The sequence below is a fragment of the Oncorhynchus gorbuscha genome, linkage group LG15 (assembly GCF_021184085.1).
Source record: "Oncorhynchus gorbuscha isolate QuinsamMale2020 ecotype Even-year linkage group LG15, OgorEven_v1.0, whole genome shotgun sequence".
In the NCBI taxonomy this organism is placed as follows: Eukaryota; Metazoa; Chordata; class Actinopteri; order Salmoniformes; family Salmonidae; genus Oncorhynchus; species Oncorhynchus gorbuscha.
This window is the reverse complement of record NC_060187.1, coordinates 47138240-47163456: the sequence shown is the minus strand read 5'-3', so window position 1 is coordinate 47163456 and position 25217 is coordinate 47138240. Positions and strand designations below refer to the sequence as shown.

The 25217-nt window shown below is 42.7% G+C and overlaps 1 protein-coding gene across 1 annotated transcript in view; it reads right to left on the bottom strand.

Annotated features, from left to right (window-relative positions):
* The window catches only part of LOC123997401 (zinc finger protein GLIS1), a 119665-nt gene extending 95100 nt beyond the window's left edge, over nucleotides 1-24565 (bottom strand). Inside the window, 2 exon segments of the mRNA XM_046301590.1 lie at nucleotides 23891-24207; nucleotides 24390-24565. Coding sequence (XP_046157546.1) covers nucleotides 23891-24161 — 271 coding nt within the window. The 5' untranslated portion in view covers nucleotides 24162-24207; nucleotides 24390-24565.
* Between the last annotated feature and the right edge of the window lie 652 nt (nucleotides 24566-25217).

Here is a 25217-nt window from a genome sequence, read left to right as displayed (position 1 = left end):
TTCCCTCGCTGGTCCGAGTGACCACGGTCCAAATGAGGGGTTGGATTTAAGTGGTGGTAATTATATTGCATTTAAATGGAATACATTTGAAAAGTATTAGTTTGTTACCTACACAGTACACAAACCTTCTGTAATTCTCAGAGGGGATACTCGTTATTAAAAAAAACAGATGTTTGCACGGCAAACGAGAGACGGAATCCTATTTTTACTTCCTATTGTTTTATGATTGTTTTAGTGCGTGAGGAACAATGGAATGTGTCTTCTGATTAGGATACGTTCAAAGCATGCGTTGTAATGGCTTTGGCTTTGATGGGTTGAGACAGAATGCCCGAATGAATAGGCTATATTGGGTCATCAAGATGATTAGGGAAGGACTTTGCCCCATAATGTTTCTCTTTGGGGAGGAATGACTTGTTTTTTTTTGTAAAATGCACAATTTGCTTTGACAGCAGAGGCAGAGAGGGGAAGCTTGTATTTTGATTTGATTATTGGTATTGTTTCATGTCGCCATTTTCCATGCCCTCGGGTTTCAGAGAGTACAGTAAACTGATCTGCAAACATAGGAACTAAATCCCCCAGCCTATCCTCAAAACAAATGTCATCTCACAACTCAAGACAGATGTCACAGCCCTAATCCCATTCACTTTCATGTTGTGTGAGGGTAGTGTTGGCCCACAGTCCAGTACAGCATACCCTCGGTTCCACTGTCACAGTACAGTACCTGGACAATGCTTCTTCTCTATCTGCTCAGTCAATTCAGGAAATGGCCCACAGGCAAACACTTGGGTGATGTGGTTAAACATCAATCGGCTGTTGTGAATCCAACCAATCAATATTATTATCTTTTGGGAAGGCGGCCAAGAGGCCTGCTGGGAAAAATGACAAAATTGGGACCTCCCTAGTGGGACCGAAGGCGCAAGAGTATCATAAGTCTTAATAACGCCACAGAATAAATAAGAGTAACCCTGCGCTTTTCCACTGTGTAAACCTGTGTTGAGTTTCAAACCACATATACCTAAGGAAGTGAGAAATACGATTCTCTTTTATTGTGTGTGTGTATGGGGGGGGTTATTTCTCACCAAAGGTTTTTGCTCTGAATCTAAGCTCCTTATACACACACACACACGAACATGCACACACGAACATGCACACATGAACACACACACACACACACACACACACACACACACACACACACACACACACACACACACACACACACACACACACACACACACACACACACACACACACACACACACACACACACACACACACACACACACGAACACACCCGGGCCTTCTCAGGCCCCTGCAGGTAACCTGAGAGAGACAGTCCAGCAGACATTATATATCATCTCACATCAAACAGCGTCTCACAATACAGGCAGGAGTAGGACGGGGCGGGACGGGGGGGACGGGGGGGGCGGCACCAATCTGAGTCCAAGTACTCATCTGACGGCAAACTCAGGAAGGACCCATGATGGGCCACCACATGAGAAATGATGGCATGACTTAGGAACCATGGTGTTTCTGGGGGTTGGCCGACGTGGGGCCAATGAAATATTTTTTTTTGCGGTACCGAATGACACCTATGGAAACATGTTCAATCTTGCATGGTGAGGGGTTAATATACAAGCTATTTATTCAGACAGCAGTCCAGTGCGCAAGGAAAGACAGGGCCACCATCAAAGAATTTACAAGCAAATATATTGTCACTGTGTAAACATTTGGATGTCCAGACATTCAAGCCCTCTGTGTTTTCCCTTCTCTTGTTTAATGGCTGTAATAAGAAGCCTTTTATTATTACTTCTTGCTCTCACAGCGCTCTTCCCACCGGATGCGGTGTGAGTCAAGTCCCGGTATGCTGAGATTAAGCCTGGGCTGCGTCTCAATGCTGGGACGTAGCACTCTTTTCAACATCCAATCGCCGCACCTATTTGTTAATCGAGAGAATAGAGAGAATTTCCATTGGTTTTGCCTGCCTCAATTGGTTCTCTCCTCCGTCCTCTTCATGCCTGCTTTTGAAAAAAAAAGTCAAAAGGTAATCGAAGAGAGGCAGCGAAGGGAGAGAGAACATGGTAACAAATGTGCTTGTATGAGATGAGCCTCTCCTCTATTTGTGCATCATTAGGCAAATTACATTTACAGGGGTGGAAGTGGAATCCCAAACTAAATGTGCAAAGTCATAAAAAAAACTAATTTAGCGAGTTGTGCAAGACATTTTATAGATAAAATTAGCATATCATTTTTAAATGTGTGCATGCTTTTCTCCTTTGAGAAAACAACAGCTGATTCAAACGGGCTGTGGCGGATTTTCAAACACTTCCGCGCCAGGCACCAAAAGAATACTCATGAGTATCCTCAGCGAGAGGAGGCTATCGAGGAGCCTAGAGTACTAACGAATTGAGACTCTCCAACCACTCGACCACTTATCGGTTTCCAGGTCAAGGAGGAGAGGACTAATTATTAATTACCAATTGAGACTCTCCCATAGCCACAAGTCGCCCACTTGGCAAAGAAGAATGTCGGCCATTTTGTCGGCCACCTAGGGATGAACCCCAAACCACCCCCCTTCCCCTATCCCCTCGGCCCTCCATTTGCACATTCATGTGTGCCTCTGCCCTTTGCACAAGTGTCCCAAAGCTGAGGGAGTGAAAATGATCAAGGGTGTATGAGCTAATTAGATCCTCAGATGGCCACTTTGACCGAGCCAGCAAGGCTGCAGGCTTCAGAGCGACGTGCTATCACGACATGCACTGCGATATGTTTTGAGTTAGCCTAATTTCGTACTAAAGAATGGAGAAGTCTAATTATATGTCACGGACATTTGTTTACGTCTGATTTCAACACCTGACACGCGCAACAGATGAAATACCTCCTAAATTAAATGTTTAACTGTTACTTGGGTTTATATCTTGTAAAACGACAGGAGGGATTTGTTCATTAGAATTTCATGCTTGTTCAATTATTTAAAAGTGGAACATGAATTGGATCATTTAAGTCAGGAGTGTGTCCCAGGTTTATTGATCCCATCGCCACTCTCTCAAAGTTACCCTTACCCTCTGAGTCTCCATCAACAGCACGTGACAATGGAGGGCCCTCCGAGCGAGTCGGTAGGGCGCGGGGGTGGTTTGGGACTCACGACCGCTTTCACCTACCCAGGTGCAGGTGGGAGGAAACGCAAAGGAAATGCTGGCCTTTAACAGCTATGGGATCGGTTTGCGATTGGTTTTGTGGCGAAAGGCAGCATAAGTAGACGACAATGATGAGAAATAAAGAAATCATTCTTCTTTATTTAATGAATCACTCCGTCCTAGCCATCTGTGTTGTTGGCGTTGCATGGGCCGTGAGTTTAAAGGCTGAATTAGGAGGGATTCTCTGAGGGCTTCAGGCTCTACCATGTGTCAAGTCTTTCACATAACCTGGCATTCATTGTGAAGGACTTTATACGAACTATTAAAAAAATATTCATTTCGTCCCTGAACTGTTTTCCAATATAGACTCCAAGCCCATAAAAGGGTTTGATTTTCATTTATTTTTATTTGAAGAACTTTGAAATGCAAATGTTTGTTTCCTTACGCATAAAAAAATGAGAGAGAAAATTATCTTAAAAGCGAAATTTGATGTGAAATATGAATTCTCGCCATGTTACATCATCCCTAACACAAACATGAAGAGAAAATGCTGGGTTTACGGTGCAACTCGTTTTGTGCTCTTAAATCAGTGTACCTTGGCAGCGAGGAGTGTACATATCCTTACGCTCTGCCTCTCTCGCTCTCTCTCTCTCTCTCTTACTGGACTCGTTTCATGCCCCCACAGCTCATGAGGCCTGTGGAAGACTTTACAGTGGCCAGATTAGAAAGGGCTTGATGTCCAATGATAGGACTGTACATGTAAAATGAGGTCTGCGTAGCTAAATGGGCATTTAGATCAACTGCTATCTACATACAACATGGCTAACAAGAGTCGACTTTTCACTCAAATTGAGGTTTTCAGGGTAAACACCAAACATTTCTTTGATTACACCTTTCTCCAGACCACTTTGCTTTACAGGGATATGGCTCTGGCTAGGCTAACCTGCTTTCAAAATATGCACTTATTAAATACATAGGTCATTGTCCCGTTTAGTTTATAGTCCCAGCTTGTTGCTAGTTGGAGCCCAAAGCAAAATGCAGAAAACAATAATGATTGTTATTCTAAAAATCACAAAAGATTTATTGTTCCTGGAATAAAGTATACCCAAACCCCTGAAACATTTACACATAAAGAGACACATGCTTGTAGTTTAGTTGGAAACCAATACACCATATGAATGATTTGTAATCAGATATCACTATGTGCATCAAAATAACAAAGAACAAAAAAACATGACAGAGGAATTTGATAAATAAAACAAACTCTGAAGACTTTAATAATTCCACTCTTCGCCTCATCAAATTTCTTCCAAAACCAATTGAAGGAATTGTTTTTTTAAATGCACAAAACAGCCTGTTTCACTTGTAATGCTTATGCCCACTTTAATAGAGCTATACTCCAAATGTCATTTGAATATTCTCTCAATTCTATAGAGGCAATCAACTTCAAGTGTAAACAGTTATGCTTTATTCAAAGTGTTGTGCATTGGCTTCACAAATCTCCTAAAACAGCTCTCTACTCTGTTTGTGCCTGGAGAGGCAACCTGGTGTCAGAGCATTTTCGTATTATTCTGTACGTAAATCCAAGACACTCCATTTCCACTCCATCCAGTCCATGATATGTTACCTTTGGTATGATTACACAAGACAGTTAGTTACTTAAGGCAAAAACGAAAGTAGAGTGATTGGTCACGAGTTCGAATCTCATCACAGACAACTTTAGCTTTTTAGCTAATAGCAACTTTTCAACTACTTACTTATTTTTAGCTACTCTGTGACTACTTAACTAACACTTCCTCTAACCCTAACCCCTTTAGCTAACCCTTCACCTAACCCTAACCTTAACCGGTTTAGCTAACCCTTCTCCTGACCCTAACCTTAATCCTTTAACCAAACTCCTAAACGTAACCCTAAGCTTAGCCCTTAACATTAGCCACCTAGAGAATTCGTAACATATCCTACATTTTGCAAATTTGCAACATATCATACGAAATGGGTGATGGACTTCCCGAAATGATTACATACCATACAAAACGTAACATATAATACTAAATAGAGTGTCTTGTATTTACATACAGAATAATATGAAATGCTTTAAGACCAGGTTGCTGGAGGAGCCTAAACTGTATGGAGATGATTAGGACACTGAGTATTCTGAAGATGTGGCTAACCCCATGTAAACAAAGAGAGCGTATGAAAAGACATAGAATACGAGTCCTCTTAAAGATGAAAGATGAGTAGAACGCTGCCAACCACACATGTGGAATGTGAAACATGTCCATCTAGGAAACCATAAGGGGCTTTTCTTCAAGAGACCGAGAGAGGCAACAATGAAACCTTAGACGAGACTTTTATCTATTTATGTCTTTTATCATCTAATTCTAAACCCACATCTTCCGATAAAAAGTTTGCCCTAATTATATTGTAGATTGTCGTAGGAAGTCGCTGTCATGTAATCTCTCGAGAAAATTAGGCGATCCATTGACTTTGGGATTACAGTGCATGTGGAGTTTTGTTCAATGCCGAGTGTCAGGCGAGCTGCCATGTAATCCACTGATTCTATCTATATCAGTTAAGGGAAATGTTAGCCACACGGTTGAGGGCTGGCAATAGAGTTGCCATGAGTTGTAGCAGTCATCTCAAGACATAGTCAACACTTAGATCCACATTTAGTATTTCCGAATCATCAGAGTTGTTTCAAAATGCAAAACATTCAAATCCTCTTGAGCCAGGGCTATATATATCGAACTACACACCTTCGATGTCTCAATCCTAGGCATCAACTCTCCAACCATCTCTGAACCCACTGCAACACAGTAGGCCTATGTGTTACCCCCACAGAACAACAAACACTCTGTCACACTCGATGGATCATTCCCAATGAGCCTGGCTGTGTGACGCTGTGGAGCAAAGCAGCAGGTATTTGTTAGTTAGCCACTGTTTGAATTAGGCCCGGTCTCAAGCAGCTATGCATACACTCGTTCAGGAGCGCCAAGCGCTCACAACTGTTTTGACTAAGCCATCTCAGAGAGGGCCCGGGCGTGGAGACTCCTAGCATTTGTAAAATATTAGCGGCCTAGGCCCGGTGTAAGTGAGTCCCAGGTCAGGGAGAGTGCAGCAGGCAGGCATGCAGACAAGGGAAGGCGGCGGGGGTGAGTAACTTCCAGACCCTATCTTTTCTTCCCATCTGTGGCAGGCCAGTTAGGCAGTTACACAGGCCGTCTGCCCTGTGTATACATGAGGCACAGGTCTGTAATGTAATTAAGGGCATGTGGTCACAGTGGGGGATGACCTTTACAGGAGGCTAGGTCTTCAGGTCTGGTCGCCTAGTTTGACAGTCAAATGTCAATGTCATGCCATACAGGGCATGGCGGATTGTGGGTGTTGTACTGTAGTTGTGATTGATAAATGCTGTCATGATTGACTTTTGTTTACAGGAGTAGTCTTCTGTTTGGTCTTCAGAATGCAAGCCATTTACGCCAGTCACATTGCATGTTTTGGTCAGACTGAATGTTTCTGTCAGATTTGACTAGCCCCAGTTAGGGTATGTATGAGCTGTTCAACCAGGGGAATGGCCCACATGCTCTTAACCTAATCATTAGCCAATAGCCAAAAGACTAAATGAAAACCAACTGTGCGGGAATAATACAATAATTTGTCAAGGGAAAAGGGTGCAGATAAATTCTGCAAAGCATTTTCCAATTGGCCGCCGCTGCCGTGCTCGGAGCCAACAGCTCAGCACCTGGCTCGACAGAGGCTCAGCGCTGCCGAACTTCATTTCAATTTAAAACGCGACCCTATTAGATCACTGTCGATACAAGCTCAAAGAGGCTGATATGGCTTTTGATCAGTATTAGTCAACATATGCTGCATGCTGAGTTTTTAAGGGCAGAAGTTAAATAAACAGATTGAAAAAAAGAACAACAACTAAAAAAAACTACCCAACTCCCCTTCCCCAATCCTATGACTCAGCCTCGGGCCCATACTGGGGCCAAGGCCAGACGTTTCTCCCAAATAGTCTTGTCAAAAACTCCAAGTGATCTACAAGGATTGTTTCCTGTTGCGTGTACCTTAAAATGGGAGCCGTGTGAGCCTACGTGTCCAATCTATGTCGATCCTGAGAATGCCAGCAAATCAGTTATATGGCATAGTTTCTCTCGATGGGCCGTGGTTCTGTCGTAAATGCTGAGTACAGCACAGGGCTGGGGGAAAGGCCATAAACGTCAGGCCAGCTAGGACACTCTAATGACCTGGTTCTTACTAGAGTGAGATTGTTTTGCTTCTCCATGTTGGCTGCAGCCCCAATGAGCCCCCGCGTGGGATTAAGCTCTGTTTCAAAGCTCGGCTCAGTCAGATATGTTTTTCTTCTTCTTCTTCCCAATCAGAAGCACATATAGTGTTGTGTACACACTGGTGCACATACACGTGTACACACACAGTATCGCACGCACATACCACTCCAGTCACATTCGGTGTTCATGTATCTGTCTGTCTCCGGTTCCCCCCACTGTGCACCCGACTTCAGCTCTGCTCCGTACTTGTTAAACCCAGCTCGCTCCTGTAACTGCCAACAGTATAACCCCCTAAGAGATCCTAAGTGTCTAACATGATGTTTGCATTAAGTAGCTTTTTATATAAACGGACTGCTGAGCCTTGGGGGGGGGGGTTTAACATGTAAGTGAAGAGGTGGTGGTGCAAACTCTGGGTGACGCAACTTCCCCTAATGCACATTTACAAGGAGACTGACTAGGAGAGTAATCATGGATTTCAATGGGTTTTATCATAGGAGGTTAATCTTTGATATTAAGAAGTTGATTCAATTATATAGCAGCGTTAATCTTACTAAACACTTTCCATTGGCCGGGGCAGGTCGGCTTGTGTCAGACAGAAATTGACGACATAGAAAAGCTACATCGGGCAAGCCCTAGAGCTCTTACTAAAGACAGAGTAAATAGAATGAGTCAAACAGATGAGTGATGCGATGATGCCTCTCCTATTCCAGTGGAAACTTCTGGAAGGAGACAGCAGCTCATCTGTGAGATGTGGTATCCAGCTCCAGAGGGCGAGATCTGGCAAACATCTCTGGGAGAGCAGTCAGCAACATCAGTGTAAAAGCTTCTTTTTTTTAAAGACCTATGTCATGATCTCAAATGAGTTTGGTCAGAAGTCCACAGAACACTAAGATTGAAATAACATCTGACAAACTTCAGAAACATCATCTTCTTATTTAAAGTGGATATAATTATTTTAGTTTTTTAGCTTTATTGTCACATTCCCTGGATAGGTGAGGTGACATGTTTTGTTTTACAGGGTCAGCCATAGTAGTGCGGCGCCCCTGGAGAAAATTAGGGTTACATGCCTTGCTCAAGGACACATCGACAGAGTTTTCAACACGTCAGCACGAACCAGCGACCTTTTGGTTCCTGGCCCAACGCGCTAACCGCTAGGCTACCTGCCGCTCTATATCACTAGGTTAGTTATTCTGGGAGCTGGATGTTGGCAAAATGCAGACAAAAAATAAGACAGAAAATAAGTTAGAAGTATACATAGGGATATGAAGAGAGTCTCTAAGAGTCCGTCCCAAATGGCACCCTATTCCCTATTTAGTGCACTACCCACAGGGCTCTGGTCAAACGTAGAGTACAATAGAGGGTGCCATTTGGGACGAAGCCAGTCTCTTCCTCTAGGTCCCAGACAGGTAGGAGAGTGAAGACAATCTACAGCATTAAGGCGGGAGAAAAGGCAGAAGAAGCCCATCGTGGGAAATTGCATGTCCTTATCAAATTGTGGCATCTCTCCCCTACAATATTAACCATCCCAACAGCGGCCTCTCATTTCAAATCTAATTGAAGTCTGTGTAAATAACCCAAAGCGTACCGGGTAATCACAGCACTGGCACGGAGCCTACGAACTTTATTAACATCCCAGGCCATGTCTCAAATGGCCCCCCATTCCCTACGTACTGCACCATATAGGGAACAGGGTACAATTTGGGACGCAACCCATGCGTTGGGCTGGGCTCTCTGTCGGTTCCTAGTCCCAGTTCAACCATGCTGGTGGATTAACCTGGACAGGGAACCACCGTCACCCTACGTCCCAGTACTACTCCACTTCCTCCCGGCATATGGTCTACTAGTATGTCTGGGATATGATTAGTGTATTACAGTGAGGACTAAATGAGAGGCACTGACACCTGTATACCTCAAAGTTGCTGGCTGTTATTACCTGTATGTTAAGTGTTCTCTCTCTCTCTCTCTGTGTGTGTGTGTGTGTGTGTGTGTGTGTGTGTGTGTGTGTGTGTGTGTGTGTGTGTGTGTGTGTGTGTGTGTGTGTGTGTGTGTGTGTGTGTGTGTGTGTGTGTGTGTGTGTGTGTGTGTGTGTGTGTGTGTGTGTGTGTGTGTGTGTGTGTGTAAGAGAGAGAAGATATTTGTGCATCTGCCTGAATTAATACCATTTTCAATATTCCATCTTTAAGTATGTTATGTGTCTGAGGTCTTGCCATTGGACTGTCATCGAGTAAAACTGGTCGAAGTCAAAAACAGTATCCACATTGCGAGACTGCAAGCAATGCGAGATTGCATTTGAATTCGTGAAATAAATAAAACAATCTTCACTGTAAGAAGCGAAAAGAAACTGGGCAGCACGTTAATTCAAACATGCTCTCTTGGAGCAGAATGTTGTTTTAGTTTTCCTCGGAGACCTGTAACCCGTTTTGATTGAATAGGGCCTGTTGTCTTTACACAGCCTCATCGGTTGGATTGGCGCTTTGGCACGGACAACGTTGTAGCCTTGGTGTGGTGTCAAACAAGTTGTCAAAGTGCACCCTGTTCTTAAATTGGAGAGAACAACAAAGTAATCCAAAACCTTTGCCCCAAACACATGTTGACAGGCGGACGAAACAGAGACGAATGCCTCATAACTGCACCATACCGTAAAGCAGGCAAGCAATGTACAGAATTAAAACGTGGGCTATTTTGTCTTACTCTATGACGCAATCACTCATTACGTTTCAAATGTTCCTAAATATTACGAGATGATATAGACATCATCTGGATCTTGAAAAACGCTTCACACACAGCACTCTTCTGAGCGTACAAGTCAAATGTAGCGAGGGACAGTAATACAATTTGTCTTTCTTCGGTTTATGATGGACGACAGCCCACATCGTTCACGAGCATTGCGAAAGAAGCAAAGTGTTTTTTCTCTAAACAAACTTAATTCAGTGCTTGCTCATGTGCGGTTATTAGTCCAGGCAGGGGAAAGCTTGGGAGTGTCATTTAATATTGCAGCAAGGCTGGATTGGATTACCCAGGACTAGAGAATAACTAATTCTTCCAGAGCGCTGGGCTTTTATTAACGAGCAGTAATAAAATATATAAACTGCACTATTAGACTTTATAATGTCTTTCATAGTCCTCTGGGGCCGAGCCAGCCAATCGCGTCGTCCGCTCAGTGGGCACTGCCCCATGGCAGCTTCCTGGCACAGACGCACAGTGAACAACAGAGAGGATAAAACTGAGCCTTTTGGCTGATTTCTCCCCTTCGCTAATGAAGGCATAAAACAGCTCTGCAAGCATCATGTTTGCCCGTTCTGTTTTTGACCACTCAGATGAAGCCAATGGCTGATTGGCTTGGTGATTAGTCGGTGACATGCCCAGCCTTGTAAAAGCTAGGGCCGTTGGTTTCAGACACTATCCACAAGAGACTGTGCACTGTTATTGTACTGTACATTGGAAGGGAGAGCGAGTTGCTGCTGCAATAAGGATTGGCCTCAAAAGCTACATTTGCTTGTTGTAAAACTTGCTCATACCAGTAACTACAGTTAAATACCAGCTTAGATATAAGGCATATTCTGGAGCACAAGAGGAGCACTTAGCCACATCTTCAATAGGAGAGAACTAAGCTGACCCACCAACTCAGCGCGGTCATTTTTTTTATCAGCCTGGCCCCGGGGAGGAGGAGGTCAAGGGTCAAGTGAAACAAGGCTCTGATGACCGCATCTCCGTCGGCCTTTGGACCCATCCATCTTCCTTGGGCCTCTGCTAGCACAGCCTATCGAACTGCCGTCCAGAGCCGAGCTGATTTTTTTCCTTCTCTCTCCCCTCTTTGATGAAGCAAGGCAGAGGTGAGCCAAGAACAGCAAGTGCCACAGCCGAGATGTAAATCAAAAAACCACCCGTGCGCTAAAGTCATACACGGAAAGGCCTGGGAGACGCAGTCGCTGTCGTCTGCAAATGCATGAGTAATACAGGCTCTACGGACGTGTGGTTAGCTTAAGGCATATAATGCCTCCCCTGGCACAGAGGGAGAAAGAGAGAGGAGATGGAGAGAGAGAGAGAGTATCATCAGCTAAGAGTCAGTGAAAGAGTTCAGGCAAAACAATCAGATCCATTTCACACGGAGGAATTTAATCCGCCATATCAAGACCAACAAAAAAAAAGGAGGAACGCGTGGATGAAACTTTATGAGTGATTCTCAAGGCAAAGTTCATGCTAAAAATACATGTTATGATGACATATCTGAGCCAGTGCTGTTTTTCCTTCGATTAAACCAAGGTCCAACGCTCAATTCCTCTGGTATTCCGAAGAGATTTCGACACTCATTCAAAGCAGATCAGATTTTTGCAGAATGACTGCTGGGGCTACATTGGCAGAGTGCTCTGGCTCTGGAAAGTCAGGATGCCTTTGGTTAGTGTGACATGCCAGTCATACCACACTAATGTAATCACTTTGAGGAGAGGATTCACCAAGAGACAATACATACTGTACTAGTTTACTCACAGAACAGCGAACAGCGAAACAAGTGGAAAAACCTCCTTGGTGAGAGAACTGCTGCCATTTGAGAAGGAAACGGTGCAGTAAAAAGTGCTTCACACTACATCTTCAGCACATAACAGTATTACCCCCCCCCCAACCCCCAAGTCGTATCTGATGGTGTGAGTTGGTGCGCACGGTGTGTGTGTGCTCGCTCACATACGTGTGTTTGTGCGCGCACATTCTTGCGTAGGTGTGTTTCCCCGATGGTTGTGTCACAGTTGCTTTTTCAGAGGACACTCAAGAGGAAATGCTCTGTCACTACATAACCTCACACCAATAAACATCGCAAGGTCTTTAAAACAACCTCAGCAAAGCTGATGCAACACTAGTTCCATCTCCGATCAGCTCTTATTTCCACAAAACGCAATGAGTATTCCTGGGACACCTTTGTGTGACTGAAGAGATTCAACCCACTCTACTGCCAAAATCAGGGTGTTCTTCCTCTCTCTCTCTCTCTCTCTCTGTGTCTTCTCTCTCTTACTCTGTGTCTGTCTCTCTCGTACGCTCTCTCTCTATTTTCTCTTCCCTCTCTCTCTGTATCTCTTCTCTCTCTCTCTCTCTGTGTGTGTCTCTCTCTCTATTATCTCTTCCCTCTCTCTCTCTCTGTGCCTCTCTATTATCTCTTCCCTCTCTCTGTGTGCCTCTCTCCATTATATCTTCCCTCTCTCTATTATCGCTTCCCTCTCTCTCTATTATCTCTTCCCCCTCTCTCTCTCTGTCTCTCACTCTGTGTGTCTCTCTCTCTCTCTGATGACTAAGGAAGTGCTTTCATCACATCAGTGAACATTCCCTCCTCTCCTTTTCTCAGGTCTGACTTCAGGTTTTTATTGGAATACCGCAACAGAGCCATCATCAACCCTGGCTTTATGAATCAATGGAACATACTGCAAACATTACACACCTCCGTCCCAACGTCCGAGGAAGCACCATCCCATTTACCCATGCCTCATGGCTGAGGTCATGTGACTCACACACTGTGAGAGACGTGGGCTGACGTTGGGACTCCTGGCAAAAGGAGTCAGTGGTGTTTGTGTGTGGGTGGGGGGATAAGTGTGTGTGTGCACAACAACACTTGGGTTGCGTTCCAACTGGCACCTATTCCCTTTACAGTGCACTTCTTTTGACCAAAGCACCTATTGCAAACATTTTGAAAAAGTGCACTATATAGGGAATAGGGTGCCATTTGAGAAACAACCTTGGTGTTTGTATGCAAGCATCTTACATTGGAGTCCAGCACAGAGGACAGAAGATGGAAACAAGATGGTAAAGAACAGCAGCACTGTTCTATGACACAGTAGCAACTAAAAGCATGGGGAATAATGTTTGACTGTTTCCCATAAACACTCAGATTATCACTCCTCAATCAGAGGGCCACAAACGTCGGCTAAGGAAAACACAGGTAACTAAGTCAGTTATGGGGAATTCAACATGGGTGCCAATGCCACTTCATGAAGAGTTGTGGTGTGTGTGTGTGTGTGTGTGTGTGTGTGTGTGTGTGTGTGTGTGTGTGTGTGTGTGTGTGTGTGTGTGTGTGTGTGTGTGTGTGTGTGTGTGTGTGTGTGTGTGTGTGTGTGTGTGTGTGTGTGTGTGTGTGTGTGTGTGTGTGTGTGTGTGTGTGTGTGTGTGTGTGTGTGTGTGTGTGTGTAATGTTATAGCTGCCTCACACTCCAAAGTCGATTACTCATCTTTTCACGAGCTGAATCAACAGACAGACCGGTGCATTTATCTGAGAAAGCGTAGGATTCCAGCACTCTACTCTAATTAAAACATTTTCCTCAAATAAGCTCATATCTGCGTCCCAAATGGCACCCTATTCCCTATATAGTGCACTACTTTTGACCAGAGCCCATGAGGCTCTAGTCCGAATTAGGAACTAGTGTTAGGCGAATGGGAAAAATCTAGAGTTTTTTAGATGAGTTCCACGTCTTACAAAACCGATCTGTTGCGGGACGAGCATTGCGTATGAGTGACGCCATCTGACTTGAGACAATGCCGTATGTCATGTAAAAAATCTTCCCAGCGTGATAATAGTTCCGGATCGTTCTGATTGTGTTGTGATTGTGACTTCATGTTGTAAAATTTCTCACTGCGGATGTTTCTTTCACATCCTTCCTCGACCTCGACAACGTATACCTTTGGCATGGAAATTCCCTATTCACTTCCATAAAAAAAATTGCCCGGTACCTGGTTACCTTTAGACCAGTCCGTGACACTTATGGGGGACAGAGGAAAATTAAGAAGACCGTGCTTGCGAGAGTCTCAGCTATTATATTGTAGCCAAAACCACTCAGATGCTACAGACATCAATTGTGGGGGTCGCAGAGCAAAAAGGAAACCTTTCAGATGTTAAAGACATTTTTGTGAGAAGACCGATTTTCGGGATGTCTCCGGGTCTGACAAACACCGCTATAGTTCTTCCACCTTCCACCGCAGAAGGCTGATATCAGTGGATGTGGTGGCTTGAGACGCAGCCCCATGCAGAAAACAAGACATCTCTAGCTTTAAAAAAAACAGATTTGGATGGGGATTTTTAAAATTATTGTGCCAATTAGATTACCGCTCGGACCCAAACTGTCACATAATGGGGATTTAGTCAGAGACACTGAGATATGATTGATGTGTTGAATTCCTGATGTGTTCCATATGGAATTATCCATATGGGCTCTCGAGGGGAGACCCAGAGTGAGAGTCAGTGAGATAGAGCCAGAGCTGAACGGGTTTGAATCAATAGAGACTCCTTCCTCCGCACTTGCAGAATGGACCGGCCCAGCAGCCAGAGATAATAACAAATATGGCTTAGACTAAAGGCCTTATTTCATCAGAACCACTAAGTGGGATTGGGGATATTCAAAGAAAAGTGTGTTGTTATGCCATAAGAAATGTTTGAAGTGAAATGAGATGGATATATTATCTTCTTTTTGTGCAGCACAATCTTCATTCTGATCCCCAAACTCCAGTTACCGGTTTTGTTTCAATAACTAGGTCCCTTAAAGTCCAACCCTAGTTGTTGTAGACTTTTGGAAAATGAATTGTAATCAAATAGTGATGATGATGTTAAATGTTCAAATTGAAACAGATAGTATAGTCGCAGGGAGAAAAAAGATTTGCATGAGATCTGTATACTTTGTTTTATCTATGGAATCCTGATGTACTGTCTACAGAACCTTCTATAGGAATTTCAGGGAAGCAGGCCAGGTATTGCTTCAGTTATGGTAGTGTACTCAGTCAGTGGCAATACCCTTAACAAAGAAAACAGAGGTTAATCTGCAGTGTAGCCTACCTTGAGGCTACTGCCCTATACATATCAGTGCCCACCAGCAAATACAATATTATCTAGCATAGACAAATGGCCTCCCCGCGATCATGTTTTTTAAGCTTGTATTTTTTTATTTAATTTGATACCTTATTAAAGTTTCTCCCGGCTTGGACAATGTTGCCGGAGATTCTATGGCTTTGTCCCAAATCTCAGCCTACTCCCTAAATCGTGCACTACTAGTGAAAATCACTCCGCTCTCAGTAGCTATTACGCACTGCCTACTATGGCAAATGATGCTCGATTAACTGAGCAAATGTACTCCAGCTAGCAGCCTTGTGCTAACTTGTTTGAATGGCCATAAGTTAGCTAGTTTGCCAGCTTGTTGTCATGAAGTTGTACGGCACCAAAGTTATGGGACTGTTCTCAGAATTCCGCATGTATCTGACTCTGACAGCTGGCACTGTCCCTCACTACTTTGTAACATTTGGCCAACACGATAACGTCGCAGAGAAGAGTCAGCCGTGCTGTAGAACTCAGCGCACTAATCACGGCAGAACAGATATCACGAAAACTAATTTGTGCATTAGCTAGAACTTCACTACAAGTTAGCTAGCTAGCTAGAGGGGAGTATTCAGGATTAAGTGTATGAACAGACGTTGTTAGCATCCCTGCCTTTCAATTCATATTGATTGATTTGAGATTGGTTCAGCCAGCAAGCAGAAATATTGATTCTACCACTACAAATAATCTTACCTAGATGTATAATTATGTAATGAAGACTTGTCAATATTAGCTACAGGTTTATTGTTTTTGGTAAGATGAACTGACTTTTTGAGGACGAAAGGGGTTTCAGTGGACAATGTCACCTCGGTAACATCTTTCAATGTTAGGACAGCATATTGTAGCCAAACTTCTTTTTAGCTATCCCATGAGTTTGCGAGTTCAGACATTTCAGTGCAGATCAAATCAAAATGTACTAGTTACATCTGCCGAATACACCACGTGTACTGTAGACCTTACAGTGAAATGCTTACTTACAAACCCTTAACCAACAATGCAGTGAAGAAAAATACGTTTTAAGAAAGTATTTACTCAAATAAACTGAAGTAAAAAAATAAATTAATTAAAAAGAAGAAAATAGCAAAATCACAAATAATTAAAGAGCAACATTAAAATAACAGTAAAGAGGCAATATACAGAGGGTACCGGTACAGAGTCAATGTGCGGGGGCACAGGTTAGTTTAGGTAATTGTGGCAATACGTACATGCAGGCAGAGGTAAAGTGACTATGCATATATAATAAACAGAGAGTAGCAGCAGTGTAAAAATCAGGGTAGCCATTTGATTAGCTTTTCAGGAGCCTTATGGCTTTGGGGTAGAAGCTGTTAAGAAGCCTTTTGGGCCTAGACTTGGCGTTCTGGTACCGGTTGCCATGCAGTAGCAGAGAGAACATTCTATGACTAGGGTGGCTGGAGTCTTTGGCAATTTTTAGGGTCTTCTCTGACACCGCCGGGTATAGAGATCCTGGTTGGCAGGTGGCTTGGCCCCAGTAATGTACTGGGCGGTATGCACTACCCTCTGTAGTGCCTTGCGGTCGGAGGCCGAGCAGTTGCCATACCAGACAGTGATGCAAACAGTCAGGATGCTCTCGATGGTGCAGTTGTATAACTTTTTGAAGATCTGAGGACCCATGCCAAACAAAGGGCTCTGACCTCCTCCCTATAGGATATATCATCATTGTCGGTGATCAGGCCTACCACTGTTGTGTCGTCTGCAAACTTAATGATGGTGTTGAGTCGTGCTTGGCCATGCAGTCATGGATGAACAGGGAGTACAGGAGGGTACGGAGTACACACCCAAGTGGGGCCCCCGTGTTGAGGATCAGTGTGGCAGATGTGTTGTTACCTACCCTTACCACCTGGGGGCGGCCCGTCAGGAAGTCCAGAATCCAGTTGCAGAGGGAGGTGTTTAGTCCTAGGGTCCTTAACTTAGTGATGAGCTTTGAGGGCTCTATGGTGTTAAACGCTGAGCTGTAGTCAATGAATAGCATTCTCACGTAGGTGTTCCTTTTGTCCAGGTGGGGAGTGCAATGGAGATTGCATCATGTGTGGATCTGTTGGGGCAGTATGCAAAATTGGAGTGGGTCTAGGGTTTCTGGGATAATGGTGTTGATGTGAGCCATGACCAGCCTTTCAAAGCACTTCATGGCTACAGATGTGAGTGCTACAGGCTGGTAGTCATTTAGGTAGTTTACCTTGGTGTTCTTGGGCACAGGGACTATGGTGGTCTGATTGAAACACGTTGGTATTACAGACTCGGGCAGGGACAGGTTTAAAATGTCAGTGAAGACACTTGGCCAGTTGGTCAGCGCAAGCTCGGAGTACACGTCCTGGTAATCCTTCTGGCTCTGAGGCCTTGTGAATGTTGACCTGTTTATAGGTCTTACTCACATTGCTACAGAGAGGGTGATCCCGCAGTCGTCCGGAACTGCTGGTCCTCTCATGCATGCTTCAGTGTTACTTGCCTCGAAGCTTGCATAGAAATAATTTAGCTTATCTGGTAGGCCCGTGTCACTGGGCAGCTCGTGGCTGTGCTTCACTTTGTAGTTCGTAATAGTTTACAAGCCCTACCACATCTGACGAGCGTCAGAGCCGGTGTAGTCTGATTCAATGTTAGACCTGTATTGACGCTTTGCCTGTTTGATGGTTCATCGGAGGGCATTACGGGATGTTTTATAAGCGTCCGCGTTAGAGTCCCGCTCCTTGAAAGTGGCAGCTCTACCCTTTAGCTCAGTGCAGATGTAGCCTGTAATCCATGGTTTCTGGTTGGGGTATGTACGTACGGTCATTGTTTTGACGACATCATCGATGCACTTATTGATGAAGTCAGTGACTGATGTGGTGTACTCCTCAATGCCATCAGAAGAATCCCAGAACATATTCCAGTCTGTGTTAGCAAAACAGTCCTGTAGCTTAGCATCTGCGTCATCTGACCACTTCTGTATTGGGCGAGTCACTGGTACTCCCTGCTTTAGTTTTTTCTTGTAAGCAGGAATCAGGATAGTATTATGGTCAGATTTGCGAAATGAACGGCGAGGGAGAGCTTTGTACACGTCTCTGTGTGTGGAGTAAAGGTGGTCTAGAGTTTGTTTTCCTCTGGTTGCACATGTAACATGCTGGTAGAAATTAGGTAAAATGGATGTAAGTTTCCCTGCATTAAAGTCCCCGGCAACTAGGAGTGCCACCTCTGGATGAGCATTTTCTAGTTTGTTTATGGCTTTATACAGCTTTTTGAGTGCGGTCTTAATGCCAGCATCGGCTTGTGGAGGTAAATAGACAGCTACGAAAAACTATAGATGAAAACTCTCTTGGTAAATAGTGTGGTTTACAGCTTATACAGACTTCCTCAATATAAAATTTTGTGCAACAGCTGTTATTGTCAAATAGACACAGACCACCACCTCTTGTCTTAACGGAGGCAGCTGTTCTATCTTGCTGATGGACTGAAAACCCAGCCAGCTGTATGCTATACATGTCATCATAAAGCCACGACTCGGTGAAACATAAGATATTACAGTTTTTAATGTCCGGTTGGTAGGAGAGTCTTGATCGGAACTCATCCACTTTATTATCCAATGATTGCACGTTGGCTAATAGGACGGATGGTAGAGGCAGATTTCCCCCTCGTCATCAGGATCCTTACAAGGCACCCCAACCTATGTCCCCTATACCTCTCTCTCTCTTCTTCATGCGAATGACGGGGATTTGGGCCTTGTCCGGTGTCTGAAGTAAATCCTTTGCATCTGACTCTTTCTTATATATCTCAAACATAGGACGGACACTTCAAAACATACTTACATTTGATTATCTGTTTTTACATGTATGAATCTGTTATTCAACGTGTTTCTATGGGCTAATAACATTAAGTCCAAATTCAATGTTTCATCAAATCATTTCTATATATTTTTTGGGGGGGATACCTACAGGGGTCCTAAAATTATAAATCAAATAGCTAAATGATCCATGGTATGATTATCATAAAACAATCAAGGCTTCGACACGAGATTAAGGCATGGACATTTCTGATGGTTTCACGTGGTTCGCATTGTTGTCTCTACAACTCTTCTGATGAAGCCCTTTGTCTGGAAAGAAATTGGCCATATTCTTCTATCATGACATGTAATGTTTCATTTCTTCTATAAAAGACATACAATATTACTAAAGGCAGGGCAGAAAAGTTCACTTTCTCTGAATAAATGTTTGATAAATGTATGCTCTTTACTCTAAAACCATTGTCTCCCCTCCGCACAGAGAGAGGTTCATCATCTGTTGAGTCCAGGCTATCTATGGCATAAATCTAAAATAATGGTCCAACATTCCTATAGTCTCATCCAGAGACAGGCGAATGAAATAAGATTAGGCTGAAATGAAGCACGATACCAAAGCCTGATGAGCCCTATAGATCATTTACATGTACTGTCTATAGATTCATTACTGTAAAACACACCACAACGTGAGCATAGGGATTAGGGCTGAGGCACTACCCTAAGAAAGAGGCTGAACTCTGCTAAGACTAAAACAAATATGTGAAACTATTCCACAAAACTTTACCCCAAACAAAGAACTCAATCGCTGTTATTGCTTAGGAACATATTTTTGTCTGCTATAAAAATAACTTTGGACAGCTGAAGCAAGCAAAATAAATGTATATGTGGGCATGTTTACCTTTCAGAAATATTTCTAAATGCACAACACTGAATAATCATCTAAATGTCTTTCAAGAAAATGAAAAAAGGACTATAAATGTGTCTCCTGAATATTCATCCACACAGACCATAACTTCATCCACAACATATCTTGCATTCCCACATTCCCACATTCAACAACAAATCCAGTACAAAAGTATCGTAAAGACAATGTCATGATTCATGTTGGTCTGGGACGATGGTGAGGGCACAACGGTGCTCAGCTCAGAGGAGTCAGTCCACATAAATGCTGAGACACATTCAGAGAGACATATGGTTTGTGTTTGGCCAGGAAAAACAATAATCAAATCCTTTGAGCCTCTTTTTGTTAAAGGATGACTGCTAATATAAAAGTGGGTTTTGTATCATCATAATTTAGGATGAGGGAGTAATTAAATCTGCCCTCTCTCTGCTGCACAACAACAACATAATTTCATATCTTCTCAACAGGATGTAAAGTAGCCTAGGATTTCACACATGAAGTAGACCAGGCTTTCTCCCCACATAATCTGGGTAGGTATACAATGGTGTCTGTCTATATACAATTATGGGCACCCTTGATAAAGATGAGGAAAAAGTCATACAAATACTAAGCCATATTGTATGAAATGTTTTGTGACAATTATAATATATTATACGAATACAATTGCTCAGATAAAGATTTTGTTAGACCATTCCTCCATACAGAATCTTTCCAGATCCTTGATATCCTTCGTCTGCGCTTATGGTCCGGAGACTGAGATTTCCATTGCAAACTGTTGATTTTGTGGTCAATTAACCTTTTTGGGGGGGATTTTGATGTGTGCTTGGGGTTATTGTCTTACTGGAAGATCCACTTGCGGCCAATGTTTGGCCTCTTGGCAGAGGCTACCAGGTCTTTGGCTAGGACGTCCTGGTACTGGGTAAAGTTCATGATGCCATTGACCTTGACAAGGGCCCCATGACCAGTGGAAGCAAAATAGCCCCATAACATCCAAGATCCACCACCATATTAAAATAGTATCCTGTATGCATTGGTTGAAGCTCAATGTTAAATTCCAATCTCCCTACTGTCATATCTAAGCCAATATGACACCAATGTTGATGAAAATGAGCAAATCAACTTGATTGGAGGTACACAACACACTCCCAGCCTCTCGCCATGAGCCATCTGGCCGTTACCAAGAACCACATACCGAATTGGGTCATTGGCATTAGGGAAAAAAATACAATTTCTTGCCCTGACCTAGCTGAATATCTAGGCATCAGTAAGGACGAGACTACAGCATCCATAAAGTGACCATTAGACTTGCCACCTTTCGGACTGAATATGTTTGTAGGGGCAACTGTTTTGATTTCTGCCCATTAAGAACCAATGATGTGCTACCTTTTTGTAGAACTTCTGACAATGCTAACATCTTTTCAGTTCTAAAATCAGGTCAAAGCCCTTGGGTTGCACAGAAACAGCGCTAGTAGCTCGCTAACACCAGTTGGATGAGTGGCAAGCTACAAGCAAAGGAAGCTAGCTATACTTTACTATGGAAGGTGTTTCACGTGGTTGAAGTTATCTGTGTAAACTGTTGGCCTTGAAACTTGCGTGTAATCAGAACACAACCACATAAGCACAAACAAGATAGCGAATGTCCTTAGCTGCTATTGCCAGTTAGCTAACCAACTAACATTAGCCAGTAACATTAGCTAGTTAGCTAAAAGCCAACAAGACTGTAACATTAGCTGTATGGACAGATTGCGATGCACCGGGACAACTCAATGTTGAAAATATCTCCCACATTCTTCCAAAAAAGCACAGCTAGCTAGCTAAGTAAAGTTCATAGTCAGCACCAAACTTTGGGAAACTGCCACACTGCTAATGTATAATACACGTAATGGGCATTGCTCATCTAACGTTAAACATTAGCTAACGTTACTCCAAACACTAGGCAACCTGGCTTGAATCCTAAGCAACCTGCATACACATTGTTTGAAGTACAATAGATCAACATTGCTACTGTAGTGCTGGTAAACCTTGGTAGAGCATGGGTGGGGTAGGCATTGCAGTGCTCGTGTTTTTCCTTTCTTTTTTGGCCTCTGACTAATGCCTACTTCTCACTTAAAACATCGTTATTCATGTTTTATTTTACAGTAGGTATGGGATTCTTTTCTGCTTATGCATCCTTATTTCAACAGCAAAGAGTTCTATTTTCATGTCATTCAACAAATGTAAAAAACTGGAGTTTGCTAAACAGCACTGGCACTTGGATTGAAACTGGTGCTATAGTCTGATGATATGAAAATAGAGCTCTTTAGCCACGTACACCAGTGGTGAGTTTGGTGTTGAAATAAGGATGCATAAGTAGACTTTTTTTTAATTCAGCATTCAATATTAGATATAGCTCAGTATTTGTATTACTTATTTTATACAGTCTTTTTCCCCTCATCTTTATCAAAGGCGCCAATCATTTTGGACCTGACTGTATGTATCTGACCGTTGTTTCAAGACAAGGGTATGAAAGGGTCTGAAGACTAGTCACTGCACTCAAGGCCTGTGCATGATTCACAGTCAAAAATAATATATGATTGAAAAAAATGAGAATATCAAACAAAACAACTGAATTTTTCAGTTCAACAAATTCTATATTTCTGAATGATGAAAAGGATAAAAAAATATATAATTTCATCTTCAAAGCATGCCAGAAAGAAAATACAAAATAATACTGTATGTTTGACATAGATTTGAAGCATACGGTATGCGTGTGTAACTAACGGCAGGGTATCAAACCCAGACCGTCTGCACAACTCACCATCAACATGTTAGCCCACTGAGCTAACGTTTTAGGGGTTAGACATAGGCGCTAACACAAGTATTTAAGTCCCGGACAAGATACTTGCCACATAATACCGCTACATCATGAAGCACTACCTGCATTCATCCCAGTACAAAATATCCAATAATTATTTAAACAATTTCATGTTTGTTAATAAACCTGAGTGAGGAGGTTACAAATTAGATTATAGAAAAGCCTTGAGGAATGTTTATTAATCTCAATGATGCTTAAAATTCAAACTATTTTAGGTCATTCACCAAACAAATGACATTTAATCTTAAAATATCTACTATTACATTTACGCTTAAAATGTATTTCTTAAAATAAATATGTGCTAATGGGCTACATAAATAATGTTCTATTAAATGTGTCTATTGAAGTTAGTTTGTACCTATCCAATGACAGTATGTTATCTATAACAGCTCAATGAAATGGTATCCGCTCATATACTCCAGAGATGTCCGCATCTGTCCACCTCAATCTGTCCTCATACAGAACTTGTTAAATTAAGCACTGTTCCCTAAAAGTGAGTGCAGTCACATCTGTTGATGATCCATATAGAGGAGAAGTCAAAGTGCTCCATTCTCGGGCTGTCCCTTCACATGTATCACTTCAATCCCTTCACAGGGCTGCGCTGTGTGGCTGAGATGACTTTGATTGTGGTGCTCTTCATGAAATTGGCAAGACTATACATCAGTGACCTCTGCACTTAATTAATGAGGTTGTTATCAACAGTAGAATCCACAACTGCAAACACAGATCTGTCAACTAAATATACAGTGGATCAAAGAGGAAGAGCATTGCACTTATAAAGACTCCATATGTGGCCAACCAGAAACTCTGGCACAATTTCAGAGTAACCAGATGGATGGGCTGGAAGGAATGACAATAATAATATATTATTTGATTCACTTATAACAAATATAATCCCTGTTAGCATAAAAAGTGCAAATTAGAAGCTACAAATGTTAGTCATTGTGTTAATATTTCCACAATATTAGCATGATACAATTTAGATTTAGACCGCACGTTTCACCACCCCAAAAAAACTGTTGCTTTAACAACTAGATTTTACTGATAAAATACATTATGCGATACAGATGAGCGCGTTGAATCAAAGGTTAGGCCTTTACCTTGTTCGGGGGAGAGAGAGAAGCAGGCGCGGGGAGATTTGGCTGTCAAAAGGCCTTTCTCTTGAGATCCATAGCGCTCTTCTGGCGCGGCATGCCGCTTTGGACTCGGACATTGCATATGACTCTGGGCTCCAAAACCGTCGTTCCCGATGCGTCTGGCGCAGATGTCCGATTTACTGCTGTACATGGAGAGAGTCAGTCCCGTGAAGTCTGAAAACGATGGGGTTTGGCAGTGACTGACCATCCCGAAGAGTGCTGAGGATTTCTGCATCGGAATTTCGTTGTTCCCAGTGTGTATTTTCTGTGTTCACATTTACCTGTTTTCGGGACAGAAAATCACATTTCCTCTTTAAAAGATTTGAAGACACATCAAACCATCTCCTAAACGTTTGGCATTGTTTTCCGAATTGTAAAATAACATGGAATCATTGGGGATGATAAATGCAAGAATATACACTGACAAGAAGTGAATGATCTTCATTCTCTTGACGACACCTACCTTATCCGACTAATGAACCGTCAAAAGGGGGAGAATATGTATAGCCTATGGTCGGACTCGGTGTACATCAACATCGTCGGCCAAATGCGAAGAAAAGCACGTCTTAACCAACAGCATCCTTTCTGCTTCCATAAACTTTTAACACTTTTCTGAAGTATCAATTCTCAGCATCCAAAACATGCGTCTTCCCTTTGACTGACATCTGATGCATCCACTGAGTCGGCAGTATTCGAGTTATTGCGTCTCTGCGCCAATGAAGGCACTGTCAGTTGGCCAATGGGAGGATATGAAGATATTGATCGAGGAGAGTCGTTTTACAGGGAGAGAAAACTGATGTGCTATTGACGAAACAGCAGATCATGGACAGGTGCCAAGTAAATTATGAGCAAATATCACTACATATGGCTTTAGGTTATTTAGGGCTACAGGCACTTGTAGGGTACTGCAAACTTAAGTGAGAAATCGATTAGGATTAAGGGAACGTTTATTTTATATGACAAAGACAAATAAGGGAACATGTTGGAGGGGATTTGATTGAAATGTATGGGAGCTCTGGTTCACATTGTGATTTGTTTAATTATTTTTTATTAAGAAACTATAAAAAGGAAATAGAACAGGTGTCGATGATTTCATAATTATTCATTAAAAGACAGTGCACACGCACGCACACACGGGCAATATAATAAGTAATCTAATTTATGTGAAAACATCGATGTTGTTAGCTCAATGTGTGACTTTTAGTTGTTCGTTTTATTTTCAAAGGAAGCACATTATTGAAGTATTCAATGTATTTTATTTGAGCTTGTAAGCCTAACATAACAGTTGTTA